At 43.4% G+C, this 19,250-nt stretch overlaps 1 protein-coding gene and 1 non-coding gene across 3 annotated transcripts in view; one reads left to right on the forward strand and one right to left on the reverse strand.

Annotated features, from left to right (window-relative positions):
- DPP6 (dipeptidyl peptidase like 6) overlaps positions 1-19,250 on the reverse strand; it is a 508,150-nt gene that overhangs the window by 50,560 nt on the left and 438,340 nt on the right. For both annotated transcript variants that reach the window (XM_060280914.1, XM_035129463.2), the window contains exon 8: positions 13,893-14,013. In XM_060280914.1, the coding sequence (XP_060136897.1) occupies positions 13,893-14,013 (121 nt within the window). The remainder of the gene's footprint in view (positions 1-13,892; positions 14,014-19,250) is intronic.
- TRNAQ-CUG (transfer RNA glutamine (anticodon CUG)) lies at positions 6,611-6,679 on the forward strand. Its single transcript has one exon. It is a non-coding gene; the product is annotated as a tRNA-Gln (tRNA).

The raw sequence follows: 19,250 nt of genomic DNA on the forward strand, positions 1-19,250 counted from the left end.
TGGACTAGTGGCTGTAAGGGGAAAATATTGACTGACAATAATGTTGGTATGATATGATATGATATGATATGATATGATCATATATCATATATGTCATATCATATCATATCAATAGGAGTATAGCATCTAGATCAAGGGATGTATTCTGCTCTGGTCAGACCTCACCTGGAGTACTGTGTCCAGTTCTGGGCACCACAGTTCAAGAAGGATATTAACAAGCTGGAACGTGTCCAGAAGAGGGCAACCAAAATGGTCAAAGGCCTGGAAACGATGCCTTATGAGGAACAGCTTAGGGAGCTGGGTATGTTTAGCCTGGAGAAGAGAAGGTTAAGGGGTGATATGATAGCCATATTCAAATATATGAAAGGATGTCATATGGAGGAGGGAGAAAGATTGTTTTCTGCTGCTCCAGAGAAGCAGACACGGAGCAATGGATTCAAACTACAAGAAAGAAGATTCCACCTAAACATTAGGAAGAACTTCCTGACAGTAAGAGCTGTTCGGCAGTGGAATTTGCTGCCAAGAAGTGTGGTGGAGTCTCCTTCTTTGGAGGTCTTTAAGCAGAGGCTTGACAGCCATATGTCAAGAATGCTTTGATGGTGTTTCCTGCTCTGCAGTGGGTTGGACTGGATGGCCCTTGTGGTCTCTTCCAATTCTACGATTCTACGATTCTATATATTACGTTAAAAGAGAGAGAAACATTTCATATGAAGTTGTCATACTGAGAGAGTCTACCCACCCAGGCTCAGTTGTATTGCTGCAAGGACAACAAATAATAATGTGCATGATGAAGCCTTTTGAACTCGTGAAAGCACTATGCAAATGCTAGGTATTATTACTAGATAAGTTGGGCTGAAAGTTGGGCTTATATCCAAATTCTAGCATGTTGAACAGTCCATGGAATAGCCAATTAGTGATGTGATAAGCGCTACTACCAGTATAATAGGCAGACGACAGGTCATAGGTGAACTTTTCATCAGCTAAGTTGAGAAGATCAGAGGCAGTGAACTTACATCTCAATTGTGCCACAGGTCTGGAGATAGAGACCTGTCACATGATGGAATGCTCTGATGCTACGTGCACTGAAAAGATATCTGCACAGGGAAAACCAGCATGTCAGGAAGAAGGCCAGGAGAAGCAGGGAATCTTCTGCTTGACATCTTGTTTCCTATGTGTAGGATTTTATTTCATTTTATTTTTGAGAGAGGGGAGCAGACAATCAAAATAATTGCCTGCAACCTGAAGTGATGTGGTCAATACTGGGGGGGGGGAGTGAAAACGAGGGTAGGGCTCCTGCACTTTTAATACGGTAATTGTAAAGAAGAGGGGGTTTCAGTGGGTGCCGTGGTTTAAAACTGGGCCACAAATACATCACCAACAACCACCAAAACCATGCCATAGCCACAATAAATTATTTTTCAAAACAGAGAAACCTGAAGTTAATCACAACAAAAATATCAGGAGAAATAATATAAAATGCTTTGGGTGATTAGGAGAACTCTATGGTTGTTGTTTTTCCTTATTCTGCTCAGCTTTTGAATGAAATAAAACTGAATGAAACTGTCAATACTATTTTTAGCTGTGGCTGTCATTACACTTTTTGATGTGCTTTTTACACCATAATTTTAAGTATCTTTTTTTTGTATCTCAGCATGTGGTGAGTTGCTTCGAAAGGAGTAATCCTAAAGAGGCATTCTATAAATAAAGAAGTAAAAATAGGTTAAAGAAATAACCTCCCCCCATAAAAACAAAAATAAAGCCTGTGTTTCTTGCTCACCTTGCTTCTCTCCAATGAATTGTTTAATTCAAGAGAAGAAATGGTTTGAAATTAAAATTAGATTTCCCAATCCCCCTGCCATCTCCTGCAAACAGGGCTGCCTCAAATACAGATCAGAAACAAACCTTGGAACTTGGCTTGCAGTGACAATGATTTTTAAATTAGAGCCATGTTATTTGGATTTACATTGTTCTCACATAATTAGAGAATATTATTCTCACCTGGAACCTTTTTGAAAGAAAAGCACGGTATGGAAATTATCTTACCACAAGATGGTGCTGTGATTTTTAGAATGATCTGGATAAAAGTAGGAAATAAGAGTTGTATATATTGTGGTTGATCATTTACTGACAGAAATTGCTCAAATTACCAGCAGAATTGTGTGGGATCTCCACCTTCCTTAATATCTGTTACAGACAACCAAATACATGAGTGTTGAACGTATGGGCATGTTTAGACTCACATAATTTGAGCAGCAAACCCAATGCAGAAATGAATTCACTGCACTAAGTTCAGGTATTCCTTCTCTCCTGGATTGGTTTGCAGTAGGGCAAGGAGGCCATACAACTGTGTCCCACCTTTCTTTCACCTAAACAAATTTTAAGCTCTCAAAGCAACTGAATAAACTATAAAAATAGTTATACAGTGGAATCTCGGTTTATGAACACCTCGGTTTACGAATTTTCGGTTTACGAACACCACGGACTTAATTCACTTTCCATTACTTTCAATGGGGAAGTTCGCTTCAGTTTATGAACGCTTCAGTTTATGAACAGACTTCCAGAACCAATTACACCCATGCTTCGGGTTAAGTACGCTTCAGGTTGAGTACTCTGCAGACCCGTCTGGAACGGATTAATCCACTTTCCATTCCTTTCAATGGGAAAGTTCGCTTCAGTTTATGAACGCTTCAGTTTAAGTACTCCGCGGACCATCTGGAACAGATTAATCCACCTTCCATTACTTTCAATGGGAAAGTTCACTTCAGTTTATGAACGCTTCAGTTTATGAACAGACTTCCGGAACCAATTGTGTTCATAAACCGAGGTACCACTGTACAGATACAAAGCCAGCAGGAGTGTGGGGGCTTTCTAGTTTATAGAACTGTATGTCACAAGCATGACTAAGATACAACTTGGCTTAGTGTTATGTTTGTATTTGGCTTGCTGGAAAGAAATCATGGGTGTGTCTTTGGTACAATGAACTCCTAACTTCAGGGAACAGGTTTGTTCCTCTGAGGCCATGGTGGCTGACTAGATAAACTGAGAGGCAGAGAGATTAGTGGACGAGGACTTCAGCAATGTGCTGCTCCTAGGATGATAGCTCCTAGGAAGGCTTCACACTGAGGAAAAGGGAAACGATCCCTTAGAAAGGACTCATTCCTTGGCGGATGAGCAGTTATCCTCTCATGCTGATGATTCTTCGACACGGGGTTGAGGGATCCTCGTAGTGGGTTATCCGATCATTAGGAACATAGAGAGCTGGGCTTGTATAAAAGGGACAGGCTGCCCTCGGATGGGGATGGATCTGTACTCTTAAAACTTAATAAACATATAAATAAACAAGGTGGCAGAGCAGCTTTTAAATTGAATGTGGGGGAAAACCAACAGGAGCTGAAGAGGCTTCCATTCAGAACAATGTCCTCCCACCCAGGAGATGAAAAAGTAGCTGGGGGAGGCAGAGAATTAGGCAGTTTGAGTGTGAGAGCACACAATAGCAATTGAGGAAGTGTTCCATAGACACTTGAAGAGGGACTGATGTCACAGAGGCCAAGGAGCTGTGTATGAGAAGCCTGCAAGTGCAACAGCACTCTCCCAACTTCTGGTTTCCAGCAACTGGTAGACAGAGGCATATTGCCTGTGACAGTGGAGGATACAAATCAGGCATAGGCAAACTCGGCCCTCCAGATGTTTTGGGACTACAACACCCATCATCCCTGACCACTGGTCCTGTTAGCTAGGGATGATGGGAGTTGTAGTCTCAAAACATCTGGAGGGCCGAGTTTGCCTATGCCCAATACAGATCATAGCCATCATGGCTAGTACCCAATGATAGCCTGATCCTCCACTAATTTCTCCAGTTCTCATTTAAGGCCACCCAAGTCGGCAATCCTCACTGTATCTTGTGGGAGTAATTTCTATTGTAATTATGCACCGGCTCAATTCACATACAACACTTTGCCAAACCATTGCTTAGCATGAATGTGCAAACATGCAGGCTTCTGGAGAAGAGGTCTTTTTTACCAGTGTGCAGGATGATGGCAAAGGAAGCTCTTGTATATCTGTTCATTTTGATCATCCTATCAAATGGTAAAATGCCTGCATATTTTTTTCTTTTTATTAATTTCATTCAAGTTGAAGTCATGCAAAATTCTACAATGATTTGGGGATAGAGGAAGGAAACCCGCCAACATATATACAAAGGGCTGCCATATGTCTGGATTTCCCCGGACATTACTGGGATTTCAAAGGTGGAATTCTCGTCTGGGCGTGGGGGGGGGGATTTCCAAAAGGCAGCACTTTGTCTTGGATCTTAGGCAAATCAATCAAAAATTTGCTTTTTTGAGGGAGGGGGGTTTGTAAAAAGAAGCTCAACAACTTTGGAGTGTCCTGGTTTTTACTTTTTGAAATATGGCAACCCTCATATACACCACTCATTGTGTCAACACGTTACAGAACACAGAAAACCCAGGAGGGAGATTTGTCTCTAGGAGAAAGCAAACCCTAACTTTCTCTCCAAACAAACAAACAAAAATATTTTGCTTTGAAACCCAAAGGCAGTCTGTGGAGCTTGTAAAATGAGTTAAGACTAGATTGCTGATTGGTTTTGCTCATTGTATGCCCTCCCCCGCTTTCTTACAGGCTTCTAAATATGGTATCATTGAACTTATTTTGAAAGGGTGGGTGGAAAAAGAGGAAAAAGCTCTAGTCATACCACAAGGTGGCATGTAACATTCAGAAACCTGTGCTCAAGAATGATACAGCCTTCAGAACATAGCCCATGAAACCATGGTGATGGAGAGGAGAGCTCTGTCATTGCTACTCCAGAAGAAAATTCTCTCTGCAAAAAATAGGGTATGAGACTCCGGGGCATCTCAATTCATTTGCTGGACGGCATATTGAGCATTGGTTTCCAACCTGCATATAACATTTGTTCCAAAGTAGCTCAACAGGGAATAAACAGTTCCAGGGCTGTATCTAATGGTGCATACTCAAAATCACTTAATGCAGATTAGTTACCCTTTAATACTTTCCAATCACTTGGTCATACTCTCAGCAAAGGCAGGAAAAGGGTGAATTTGTGTCCACTTTTTCAGTGCATGCTTCTGGGCCGAGGAACCACTTAATTGCATTAGTGATTGTGAATATTGAATCTGGATGTAGGTACCTGTTTCAGATTGATTAATGCAGAGCACACAGATTACGTCCTGTGCAAGTGAAGTCAAACCGCAATGACAGGAACATTATTTATTATTATTATTAGTCATAATAAAAAGAGTGCCTCTGAGTGTGCACAAAATGTTTTCGCTCTCATCACTGAACAGCACCTATTCAGACAGAGGGAAGTTGGACAGAAGGCACAAATTGAGCTCTGCACCTCTCAATTTGGTAATGTAGCAATGCCACCTGCTTGCCCCAACTTATGCATGTAGACAAGCTCATATGTTCTCAAATGCCCCCTTAAACCTCTTGTTCTCATTATTGCTAATCACCATAGATTTGCCAGCATTTTCTAATGAGCAAAGCCCTCAATATTTCAAATGACAAGTGAAGGACTATTGAGCCTTTAAGAGTAGACTGTTCTGGCTTTCAGTAATATGAAACATCAGCTGCTATAAACTTAATGAAGGCTGTGTGTTCAATGACTACTGTTTTTCATGCAGTTGAATGGTGCTTAAAAACCCAGCAGGGACAGATTGTAGCTGCAATATTACTTAAAATTCTCCGAGCAAATGATGCATGCTTGCCACCATAGGGAATAATGGGAAGTGTCTGTTTGTTGCCTGCCTGACCTGCCATCATGACTCTTGAAAGGAATGAGCACTGAAGATGGTAGACTGAACCTTTGCAAATGCAGATTGACAGGACTGACTTCATTAGTGACACGGCCTGACTCTGCACCTGAGTCCCATTGATATCGATGGGATGTAAACGTCTAACATTTCTTGGATTATGCTAAGCAGGCGCTATGGCTGCTAGGGCAGGAGCAGAGGGATCTGTTTCTCTACTGGTATCTTGCTTTTAGTTCTATGTTGAAATGCCAAGGGCGGCGTTGGGGAATGCACTCAATGAATCTGGTGGCCAAATTTGGCTTGTGGGACGTGACTGCAATCCAAAGTACACAGTATATGCTGTTCTGATTCGAGTGTTGGACTGGGAATAGCTGAGTTTGAATCCCATCCGGGTCAGTTGCCATCTCTCACCTACATCTAATCGTAGGACTGTAGAGTTGGAAGAGACCCACAGGGCATAGCTGCCAAGTTTTCCCTTTTTTTAAGGGATTTTCCCTTATGCTGAATAGACTTCCTCGCGAGAAAAGGGAAAACTTGGCAGCTATGCCACAGGGTCATCTAGTCCAACCCCCTGCAATGCAGGAATCACAGGGTTGTTGTGAAGATGAAGGCAGAAGAAGGGCCACTGTGGAAAGTTACAGTGCGGCTTAAATTCGCGACCTTACAAAAATTGGCTTTTACAATATCACTGTTGAAACAGACATACGGTAAAACGGAACGGGTGTGAGTGCCTGTGGAATTTTAAGGGAGCGGCTTATATTTGGGTATTCTTCCCCCTCCCCGAATTAAATAAATAAGTACAGATTACAGGGTTCCATGGTGTAATGGTGTAATGGTTAGCACTCTGGACTCTGAATCCAGCGATCCGAGTTCAAATCTCGGTGGAACCTGCGGATCTCCTAGTTTTTGGGACACAGGTGGCGCTGTGGGTTAAACCACAGAGCCTAGGGCTTGCTGATCAGAAGGTCAGTGGTTTGAATCCCTGCAACGGGGTGAGCTCCCGTTGCTCGGTCCCAGCTCCTGCCAACCTAGCAGTTCGAAAGCACGTCAAAGTGCAAATAGATAAATACCAGTAGGTACCGCTACTGCGGGAAGGTAAACGGCGTTTCCGTGTGCTGCTCTGGTTCGCCAGAAGCGGCTTAGTCATGCTGGCCACATGACCTGGAAGCTGTATGCCGGCTCCCTTGGCCAATAATGCGAGATGAGCGCCGCAACTCCAGAGTCGGTCACGACTGGACCTAACGGTCAGGGGTCCCTTTACCTTTACAGGACATTAGGTTTCATCAGATTTAAAAATGGTAGTGCTGGAGCTGGCTTAATCAAGAATTTAACCACTTCCTTTGGAGCATGCGGCACAGAAAGGAGTGGGGCATGAACTGGGCATCAGAAGATGCGCTCAGCTTTTGGGGGCGACAAAATTCTTCTTGGACTAAACCACTTCAGACTGTCAATGGGCAATTATATCACAGAATGCTTTTCCATATATAAACTCCCACCTGCATGCCAACATCTAGAATCTAGATGTCAGGGAGAAGGGGTCAGCCACAGCCTTCTCTCTGAAAAGCTCAGTTCCTATGCACGCTGTATGTGCTTTTCAGGGGTGCCTTTGAACCCCACCTTAAAGGTCTGCAGCTGAAGTGGTACCCACCAGAAAACAGTTTTGCCATCATCTAGCTGTTTGTGTTGATCAGGTCTCAATCAGATGTGGAGCTCTTTGATGTGTGTGTGTGTGCGTGTGTGCGTGCGCGCGCGCACACAAACACACCTACCTAGCATTTTAAAATTTACAATGGAAGCTGGCATTTGGAATGATTGAAATCAAAGGAAGCTTAGCTCTTTACTTCAGTGGGATGTGCATTAATCTCCAAAGACACAGGAAGGAAAAAAAGACCATCAAAAGTCTTGGCTGTCCCCAAATTTAAAATTGCACACTTTTTCCCAGGCTGCTGTATGAATACTTCATATAACAGTACACTAAATATACAGTAGATAGTAAAAAAAAAAGGTATCTCATCTGTTTCCTTTGCAGGAACTGCTAAAATACATAAAAGATGCTGCTTGAAACTAAAGCTATTTGACTTCACAAACCTGACAAAAGATAAGGCAACTAACAGGGCAGTGGGAGATTCTAAATATGCACTTTAATATTTCACATTAAGCAGGCTTGATTATTAGCATGGAGACCACATGCAATGTGGGACAAGCCCCCCGAATCTTTAAGAACAGATGTGCAGAAAAGCAAACTTCAGAAGGCACAAGCTTGTTTTGCAGAGGTGAGAAAACCACCAGGTGCTTGAATTCTGTGTGCTGACATTGCTGGACTACAACTCCCAGCATCCCTCACCATTGGCTGATAGGAGCTGGAATCAAAGGATGTTTGGAGGGTAACAAGTCCCCCAGCCATGGATGGGTGGGTTAAGAACACTGTTGCCCTTTGCATCTTGTCAACCCGATTACGAATTTCCTTGTATTATTTTCTAACAATTCAGGAAAAGAAGCGGCCTTATGTGGCCATAATTCTGCACAGTTCTGACACATTCAACCAGAACAGTGAGATTCTGGCCTCTTCCACCAGATGTCACTGCGAAGTTGCAATATCAAATAATGATAATGCGAAGCACAGAAACAGATAAGGATTAAGAGGTTACGGAAAAGCCATAGCTTTGCTACGGTAATCTCTCTTTGTTCCTTCCCTCTGGTTCCATACCCTAAGAGCAAAAATGACACAGTAATGATGCTTGAGACACAACCTGGTGCTAAGGGCTGCAAAGGACAAAGAAATGATTGCACACTGTTGGTACAAACACCTGTTTTGTGTAAGATATTTAAATAATAGATACTCAGGTGCTTATGCAGCCTCAAGCAGTGGGGCATTCTGTGCTGTCTGTTGGGCATCATTTCAGCATTTGAGCCTGCATTTTCATTCAGCCAAGCTATAACTGATGCTGCTACTGATTTTATGATATTTGCATTCCAATGCCACATCCTAAGTAAGTCACAAGGTCTCTTGAACTAGCTCTATTATTTTTAACTGAGCAACAGGTTACAAAGAGAATAATGAAAATTCATCTCTTTATGTTTTGGCTCTTGGGCAGGTTTCCATAGGCGAGTTCCTACCTCGATTTATCGGGAGGGCTTGTTAGCTTTCTGAAGTAAAGAGTTTTCAGCTGTTGGAACCCCTATGCTAAAGACTTATAATATTAAACATTGTTTATGGAAGCACACTAAAGGTACGGGCCTCAACACTGGAAACATCTCAGTCATTCACATTATTGGGTTTTTTTAGGTCGTCCAGTGAATGCAATTAATGGCTTTTGGGGCCCTTGTTTCCTTTGCATTGAAATGAACTCAAGTTACATACATTACTTAAATAGTTACTTTAAACAACAGACAGTCAGACGGGTAACATAGCATTTGGTAGAAACTGAACTGCAGCAGAATGGAAACAGCATGACTGTGAAGAACACATGCTGGAACGGAAATTGCTGCTTTCTTACATCCCCACTCAAAGAATTGGCACATCTATGAAAGTCACATCTTGCCAACAACTAGGTATGACTGGCTATTGGGAGATGGAAAGTTAGAGTAAAATTTGTGCTGACAACAGGATTTTTTTAGGCCAGGTACAAAATCTGTACCCACACTTTTTAAAAATAAGGACGCGCAAGGAACATTGCACAAAGATTACCTGGGTGGTTGATCATTAGACCCCCAACCTTTATTCCCTTTGCATCTGAGTGGGCCTAGGTTCTACTGCCAAATTCAGTGCAGAATGAGTTTTCTGTGCTTTTTATTCTTGAACAGAGTATTTTTTTTGGGGGGGGGGGACGACTTCCCATATTGCAGCCATGATCTCCCCCAGCTCTATCTGTTCTGCAGCTGATACTTCGTATTTCCACATGGGTACTTACACACTGGCAAAAAAGGAGGGGAATGCAATCACCAAGAAAAGAAAAAAAGGATGAAAGAGGATACAGATTTGTATAAAATTTACATGGATCTGGAACCCCTTGAATCTCACACTGCTCAGAGATTGGGGTGATGTGCAAAAATCTATAGCCACCCTCTGCACACCTTGCAGTCTGCATTACTACCACAAAACCTCTCTTGAAGGTCAGCAAACCTTTGTCTCTCTCCCTTGCACCAATACCAAGCTGGAGGCCTGAAGTATCTGCCAACCAGCTTGTGCTTCTAATTTAAATGATTTCTACAGTGCATTGCAAACAAACAAACATCTGGAGCTGACTCCGCAGGTGGTTATAGACCTTTGCTCTCTCCTCTTTGGAAGTTGCTTTGTTTTTGTGCTAAAAACTCAAAGGATGCTGCTGTGAAAACAGAAGTTAGATCAGACTGTACAGATGCAATACTAATGTTTATTTTAGCTTCAAAAACCAGGCTTAATCTATCCTTTCATGTTATGTCTCAGCTTGCAACCTTCCAGCTAAATTCACTAAGTAGATTATGCTACTACATCAGTGCTGATTGATTTGAATATATTTTTGTTCCTCCATACCATCAGGAGTCAACAGTTCAGCATAATACCTTGAAGAAAGTTTACCCAATGGCAGATTTACAAAAGCAAAAAAAGATTAGTCTGAATACCAACGAACTCCTGCATTTTAAACAGAAAAACTCCTTAAATCCGCTTCCGGATTTACGAAAGAAATGGGAGGTGGGTGGGTGGAAGGGAGATAGTCTGATTAATACCAGAACGTGTTTTCTTTACTGTGACAAAAGCACTCATGCTCCAAGAAAGATGAAAAACCAACTTCCGTCTGTTTGGGGTTTGCCATCTGTCTCAATGCCTTACTGTGTCACCAAGGTGGCACTGCTGGGACCATAATCTGCAAATTCTAATATGCATATGCAAAGCAACCTTACCCAGAAAAGAAACTGGGACCTTGCAAGCATATATTTACCACCTGCCCCTGCAAAAAAGGAAGGAGCTTGACTTTGCTTTTGAAGGGGGAAGCTTGAAAAATAATCTTTGCATACTACGTGGGAGAAAAGCATAAAGCGGATCACGAACCACGGCAAACAGCCAGGTTTGGCTGGTTGCAAGCACTTGGTCTGCTAGCATAAGGTGATGCAAACTCCAGGAACAACAAGAACACAAAGGGGACAGGAAGGGCACCTCTGATGGTGCTGTTACTGCTGTCTACTTCATCTCAGGATAGTCACTGATGATATGGCACTTGCAATGCTGGCACAGATGGGGAGAAGGTTGAACATATGTTCGCAACCCACCTCGCCACAGCCACTTGCTAAAGCGATAGCAGGGTAAAAGAGTAAAAACACAAGAGTGCAAATTCACAGGGACTGCCAGATCGAGAGGGCAAAAGTAAGCAAGGCCACAGCAGGCCCTGCAACCTCCCAACAATATGACCCCCAAAGGTGCACTCCTCCATTGTCTCCTGAGGCAGATGGATGATAAAAACAACTCAGCTAAATACAACCCATTATTCTACATAGTGCAACAGGACGAGAAACCTTTCCCCGAGGCAACCAGGTGATGAACTGTGACTTTTGGAGATGTGAGGAACGATTGAACTGTCCATGCACTGGAAGGTAGGGACCATTTTCTGGTTGCCTCGGCAACACAGTTGTGTCTTCCTTTCCTCTTGGCCCTATGTTTCCCCACCACTTTGTATGCTCTGAAAGATTGCCGAAAAGTGGCTTCTTTTGTGGTGGTGGTGGTGGTGGGGGGGAGTTTTTCTAAAAAGCCCCCTCGCCCTGTTGATTCAGCCCTAGGGAAGACCAGGGTGAAAAACCTTTACGACTAGATTACTCTAGATCAGGCATGTCCAACTGGTCAATTCCGATCTACTGGTTGATTGTGGGTCATAGAATCATAGAGTTGGAAGAGACCACAAGGGCCATCCAGTCCAACCCCCTGCCAAGCAGGAAACACCATCAAAGCATTCTTGACATATGGCTGTCAAGCCTTCGCTTAAAGACCTCCAAAGAAGGAGAGCCCACCACACTTCTTGGCAGCAAATTCCACTGCCAAACAGCTCTTTCTGTCAGGAAGTTCTTCCTAATGTTTAGGTGGAATCTTCTTTCTTGTAGTTTGAATCCATTGCTCCGTGTCTGCTTCTCTGGAGCAGCAGAAAACAATCTTTCTCCCTCCTCCATATGACATCCTTTCATATATTTGAACATGGCTATCATATCACCCCTTAACCTTCTCTTCTCCAGGCTAAACATACCCAGCTCCCTAAGCCGTTCCTCATAAGGCATCGTTTCCAAGCCTTTGACCATGGTCGTCCTTGGTCGTCCCTGGTCAATCGTATGAGTGGGAGTAGATCACAGTCTCTTGGGAGTTGGACATGTCTGCTCTAGATATACAAACCGGGCCTGAAGCTAGCTAGCTGGATGGATGGATGGATGGATAGACGGGGAACAATATAGCTGGAAGGGTGAAATGACCTTGTGTTTGGGTAATTCAAGGAGATTTGAAAGCCCTGTCTGCAGCGCTTGCTCTGCAGTTGCCTTTTCCCAAATTCAAGACCTCTGCTGATGCTGCAGTCATCATTTAATGAAAGCACACGTCCACATTCACTCTAAATGTCACAGGGGTTCCAAAAGGAAGAGAAGAGAGGTAGCCTGAAGACTTGAGTGATGCCTTGCTTTAATTAAACATGGATCACTTCTGAAAAGAAAAGGGACCTGTTTCTCCAACTTTCATTTAAGCAGCATTAAAAATGGGATGGTGACCTTTCCCACAGCTAACTTTTAGTGACATCCCCACTTCAGATCAGGATCTGCAAGCTGCATTGCAACCTTCCCCAACCTGGTGCTCTCCAGATATCATTGGCCCACAACTCCATTAATCTGTGATCGCTGCCCATGGCTGATGGGAGTTGCAGTCCAATGACATCTGAAGGCAAGTGGGTTAGGGAAGGAGACTGCATTGGAACTCAGTGCCATTTTGCTATCTCAGCAGATGAATGTGGCTTCGCTATGCCAATTCCTCATAAAGGACTGGCTTGAAAGTCAATGACAGTTAAAAGAACATTTTGAGCATTCCAGTAATGGAATAAAAATAGGTGTCAGCAACGCTGTCCTCTTAGCCTCTGCCCTCTAAGCTTGCTATCACTATAATTTCTCTCAATCAGCAGTTTTCCAGGGGCAGGATACAGTCTCAGAGGACACTTAGTTATCCAGCAAGTAAACTTTCTGACGCAGATAACTGTAGGGACAGGTTTGTAAAGCTAGCATGCTGCAGTGGGCAGGAACATGGAGCAAGGAATCCTTGCTTATTTGCGAAGCTCACTGCAGGATGCTGGGCCAATGATCCTATCTCAGGTTAACCTACCAAACAGTGATGCAGCGAGGATAAAGTGGAATAACCCCATGAGCACTTTAGAGTAAGGGTAGGGTATAAATCGGATATAACATAATATGTGTATTTGCCATCTTTCCCCCATCCTTTTCTCCTTTCATCCACTTACTCTCATTTTTTTTCAGGCTTTGAGGGGAATGATTGCATCATTCCAAATGAAGTACTGTGTTACTTCAAAGCCCATGAGAGAAAGAGCGGTGTCTGAGAGAGGCATGCATCTAAATAAAAAAGCAATTAGCTATTAAATAGTGGCTGCCAAAACTGTATTCCCAACTAACATCTTGCAGCACCTCATCAGTCACACTGGCCAACTGTAGTACCCAAAAGCTTACCAGGAAAAGGTCAGTTTATTATTATATTCTTCACACATTTTTCAATATAAATGTCAAAATCTATTCGACATCAAAGTAAGTGTCACTTAGCAGCACCCTTTGCCACTGGAGGTTTATGGACAAGATCCAAATACTCTAAGGAAGTACACCATGCGTACACAGTGCTAATCAGACAGAAGCGGCACAGAATATTCAGAATTGTAATGAGGGACCAGAGTGGAATGGCACTTCTAGACTGATGTGTCATGAAGCCCCTAAGGAGAATCCAAGGTTGTCCAGGAAGCTCTGCCTTTCATAGAAAACTACAGCTTTTGCTTGGGATCGTTTATTAAATACCCCCCACTCTCTCTGTGTGCATGTAGTCAACACACAGGCCCATTGGAAACACTCAAGGGCCAGCAGTGCTTTTAAAACTTCCCATCCTACCTTCATACAGCCAGTCGCTGAGTCCATTGAAAATAACCTTGTCTTTCCCAGTGGAGACCACGCGGATGGCTTGCTTCCCCACATGGGCACAGTAGTAGATGTTGTTCTCAAAGATAAATATCTACACAGAAACATAAGAGAGAACCAATAGGTTATTATGATCCAACAAATGAGACTCAACAGCAAAGAGCTCTGTGATCACTCATGGAAATAAGGGGAGCCACGTTTTGTGTTGCTAAGAGGAGGTCTCTCCCTGTCCCTGTCCGAGTTCCATAGTAGAGGAAGTTCTGCTTTGCAAGGCTTCCAACCGTCACTGGCTGCCCCACTGTGATGGAGAAGGCAGAGAAAATCTGCTCTCTGAGCAACTCTTTGAAGCAAAGTGTTATCCACATTTATAAAGCACTCTTTTCTAAATCAAAACTAGAGATGATGTTTGAGAAGGGGTTTTTGCTTAGTGGCAGAAAATGTACTTTCCATGCAGAAGTTCGAGATTCAATTCTGGCACCTCCGATTTAGCGGCAATGACAATCATTTAGTAAGCAATGGGAAACACTGGGGGAAAGGCAAAAGCTTGTGTGCTTTTCATGCAGAACTTTCCAGGATAAGTCCCCAGCATCTTCAATAGAATGGATCTCAGGCTGCAAAAAAACTCCACTTCACAAGCAGTGCTGGATTTATGTATAAGCTAAAGAAGCTATAGCTTAGGGCCATTCTCTTGGCCCCCCCCCCCAAAAAATGTAAAGACTACATAAAGTAACAGTGTTTTGTGTTGTGTAGGCTCCTATGATTTAAGTCATGGGTTCCACCTGCTAGCCTGCTCCCTGAAATATCACTGGTTTGCTCATTTCTATATACAGTGGTACCTTGGTTCTCAAACTTAATCCGTTCCAGAAGTCCATCCCAAAACCAAAGCGTTCCAAAACCAAGGCACGCTTTCCCATTGAAAGTAATTTGTTGTTGACAAAGGACAGCTGGACATATAAAGGGACCCATTATCTTCAGTAGCTTAGGGTCTCATCAAACCTAAATCTGGCCCTGTTCACAAGCATCTTGCAGGATCAGACCAAGGCCCACCTACAGAAGAATGAGGTCCAGCTCCGAGGGCCTTCTGGCGGTTCCCTCACTGCGAGAAGTGAGGTTACAGGGAACCAGGCAGAGGGCCTTCTCAGTGGTAGCGCCCATCCTGTGGAACACCCTCCCATCAGATGTCAAGGAAATAAACAACTACCTGATGTTTAGAAGACATCTGAAGGCAGCCCTGTTTAGGGAAGTTTTTAATGATTGATGTTTTAATGTATTTTTAATCTTTTGTTGGAAGCCGCCCAGAGTGGCTGGGGAAACCAAGCCAGATGGGAGGGATATAAATAATAAATAAATAAATAAATATTTAAAATATAACTTAAAATGGAAGCGATGATACGGCTTAGCATAACATCTGGACCAGTCCAACATCTTGCAGGCAACCCATAAGGGAAATAAAGCAGCAATCAAGATGCAATGGGAAGCCATAGCTGGAACATGTTTTAAAGCATTTAAACTTTTGATGTCTATCAATATGAATGGGTTTATATTCTTCAGGGTACCCATGACAAATACATTTCGAGATGTTTCATGAAATATGCTCCTAACATTTTAACTGCTTTGATCATTTTGACATCAAAAAGGGGACAGACGTATCCCAAAATAGCTTTAATTCTTGCAACTGGCCAATATATCGTATGAATTACAGGCAATATAACTTTTAAGAGGCATTTGGTTCTCATTATGTTATGCATGCTGAATAATAGTCCATTACTTCCTCTATTCCCCTCTAAAGAAAGATATGTTTTATGTGAAAACCCATGTCATCACCCAACACAGATGAGTCATTCAGATGCAGGCCTTGGCTGATTGAGGTCTAATCACAGATAATAAGAGGATCTCCCATGGCTGGGATAAAGTTTAAAGGGTACCACTGCTCTCTCCATCAAATGTTCAGGGTTGATGGAGTTGCAGACCAGAATGTTGCCAGCCCCCCCCCCATGAGGGGGAGCCCTCCGGGCTGCAGCAGAGTTTCAGTAGGAAGCAGACTGTTCAGATATGTAGCTAGCATTCCAAATTTCTTTATTTCTTTACAGTAAATTAAAACAACAAAGCATAGCTAGTGTGAGCTGGGTGCTTCACACATGTCTCCTCTGTGTGAGAGCAGAGCAGAGCGGAAGTTACAGAAGTTTACTTCCGTTCTCGTACAGAACAGTACACAACAGTACAGGAATGTAAACATGGATATCATGTTACATGATGGGGAATGGGGAATGAAATTACTGGCACAGCATCACCTGGATGGACCAAGGTTAGCCATCCCCAACAGGTACCTCTATTGTGGTGGTCTCTAGTAGGTGCTAATAGACCAGGAAAATAGAAGGAGAGGGAAGTGTTACTGCACCTTCTCCAGAGCTGTGATCCCAGTCACTTTATCAGCTCCCCCCACCACTTGGCCTCCACTGAAAAACAGTGGTACCTCAGGTTACAAACACCTCGGGTTACATACACTTCAGGTTACAGACTCCGCTAACCCGGAAGTAGTACCTCGGGTTAAGAACTTTACCTCAGGATGAGAACAGAAGTCGTGTGGTGGCGGCGCAGGAGGCCCCATTAGCTAAAATGGTACCTCAGGTTAAGAACGGTTTCAGGTTAAGAACGGGCCTCCGAAACGAATTAAATTCGTAACCAGAGGTACCACTGTAAAAGCAAGCTAAAGGAGAGACTGCAGAAGAGGCAGTTGGAACTTATTTGCAATTCCTGAATCTTCAAGACGGACACAAATAAAGCCATACGTTTATGACAGAAATTATAGCCCTTGCTGTGACAAACAGCTTCAGGGAGTTACCAGACCCCTGTTGCCATGTGAGGAATTCAGTGTTAAGTCCCATTGAAATGAATGGACGTGACTAGCTCAAGGCTATTAATTTAAACGAGCCTACTCTGAGTAAAAATTAGTTGACCAGAACCCAAAGTGTCCATACACACATATCAGCAAAGAGATGTGTACCACTGTATCAATATTTTTTTAATTTCATACAGCAACTAGATATAGCACAATATAATTGTTGGAAGATCTGGAGAATGGATGGCATATTCACAGACACATATTCAGTGTCAATGCCAAAGAATGGGCATGTGCATAAGCTCTAAATGGGCTCACGCCATGAAAGGACAAAGCCTGGCGTAAGGATTTCCAGTTGGAGGAAATCAGTTTTAATACACAGCAACAGACAGGAGGTTCACGTATGTGGGTATCTGCCCTAGATGAAAGGGAGTCATCAAAGTTTGCAGTTGTAATAACACTTACATAGGAGTAAAAGCCTAGCAAGAAAACATGCTGAGGACCGCAGTGCAAGGTACTCTATATATGTACTACACACATATATGCATATTTAAAATTAGATTATATCTGGAAAAGTAAAACAGAAGTCCAATTTCCCTATTATGGTGGCCATGTGCTATTCTTAAAAAAGAGATCTTCATGTCTGACTCTGCTTCCGGAAACTAGCAAATCAGGTTAGTGAAATTATTAGTTTCAAGTATTTCAAAACAAGCTCTGCAAGGTCACCATAATTGTGAAATGCTCCATAATTTGTATCAGGCAAAGCGGGTGCAGCCTGTGTCTTGTTCTGCATAGTGTTTAGACAATCTTCCTTTTCAGGGTTTCCTTATAGATTTCACATATGAAAACCAATGCCATGCAGTGGTACCTCCGGTTATGAACTTAATTTGTTCTGGAGGTCCGTTTGTAACCCAAAACTGTTCTTAACGTGAGGTGCGCTTTCGCTAATGGGGACTCCCGCTGCTGCCGCGCTGCCGGCGCACAACTTCTGCTCTCTTTCCGGGGCAAAGTTCACAACAAGGAGCATCTACTTCCGGGTTAGCGGAGCTCATTACCCAAAGCGTTCGTAAGGAGGACGGTACGTAACCCGAGGTTTCACTGTATTTGAAAGGACTAATGGCACATTTGCAGGCTTCCCATCACCAGAAACTCTCAAAGCATATATGAGTGGCAAATCAGGAAGAACGCTAAATGAGAAACCTCCAGTTGCAGATGGTCACTCAAATATACAGCCCTTTCTCATATTCCTTAAGTGGTACAGTCCCATCAGAGCTACTCCACAGACCTTTCTGAAGGTGTAACTTACACAGAATCTTGCCACTGGACCCATCTAGGCCTGGACTGGAAAAAAGCAAGAAATATTTCCCAGCAACACAACCTGAGGCTGGAGGACCCCCTCCACAATCCCAAAGCTGAAGGCAAGCAGAATGAGATGTTGTATATTCATCTCCTTTTTGTATCTGGTAAACAGGTGCAGCTACTTTTCAGCTACCTGTTTGACCGGAAGCATCAGGGAGATATGTCCATTCCCCTGCCATGGAAAGGGTAATCCTACTGAAACCACTTTGAATTCTTTAAAGGATTATTGCCTGCTCTCAGCTTCTTCACTGGAGATTGAAGGGTCTGAGACTGAAACCTTAATATGTGCAGAAGAAATGCTTTGGCCCAGTAGTTTTCAACCACTGTGCCGTGGCACCCTGGGGTGCCTTGAATGATGGTCAGGGGTGCCGTGGGCAACACTGGCCCCTGTCTCTCTTTCCTCCCCTCCCTCCTCTGATGCCCTTTCACGTCTTGGCCTCCCAAAGGCTTACCCAGCTGTTTGTTGCAGCAGCCCTGGTTACAAGCTCTCCAGGCGAATGGTGCCTCTGGGGCTGGCCAGCGGATGCTTCTCAGGCCCCTGTCTGACAGTGTGAGGAGGCACCTCTCTTTGGGGCAGGGAGGGGCAGCTCAGAGGCCAGGGGTGGCAGCAGTAGCTGCCCAGAGAACTTCCAAGGAGAGGAGGCTGAGGAGACACACCACAAGGGAGGGTGTTCAAAAAAGGGTGAGAGGCTGCCAGCTCTGCAGGCAAGGGGGTGACACAACCAGGCTCCTGAGCCCCACAGGGGTGCTGCAGAAAGAATGCAGTTGTGGTCAAGGGAGCGGTGGACTCAAAAAGGTTGAAAACCTCTGCTTTAGCCACTAAGCTATGGCTTCTTCCTATACTTATTAAGGATGACATCACTTCCTGAGGATGTGTCTGCTATTCCAACCAGTTCTAACAGCTTGCCTTAATTGAGCTTACGCTGTAATGTTGGTGAGTTATGGAAAAGGTGTTTGTTTGAGAGAGTAACTCATATCCTCTTTAAAACTAGAACGATCTCTTGCATATGATTTCAAGCTTATTCTGTGAAAATTGTAAGCCGCCAAACTCAACATATACAAAGGAGATGTGGCAGGAAGAATTTTATGCTGCTCTAATTCAAAAATTCCTCCTTTCAGAGCAGACACTGAAG

The sequence above is a fragment of the Zootoca vivipara genome, chromosome 12, assembly GCF_963506605.1.
Source record: "Zootoca vivipara chromosome 12, rZooViv1.1, whole genome shotgun sequence".
NCBI classification, from domain to species: Eukaryota; Metazoa; Chordata; class Lepidosauria; order Squamata; family Lacertidae; genus Zootoca; species Zootoca vivipara.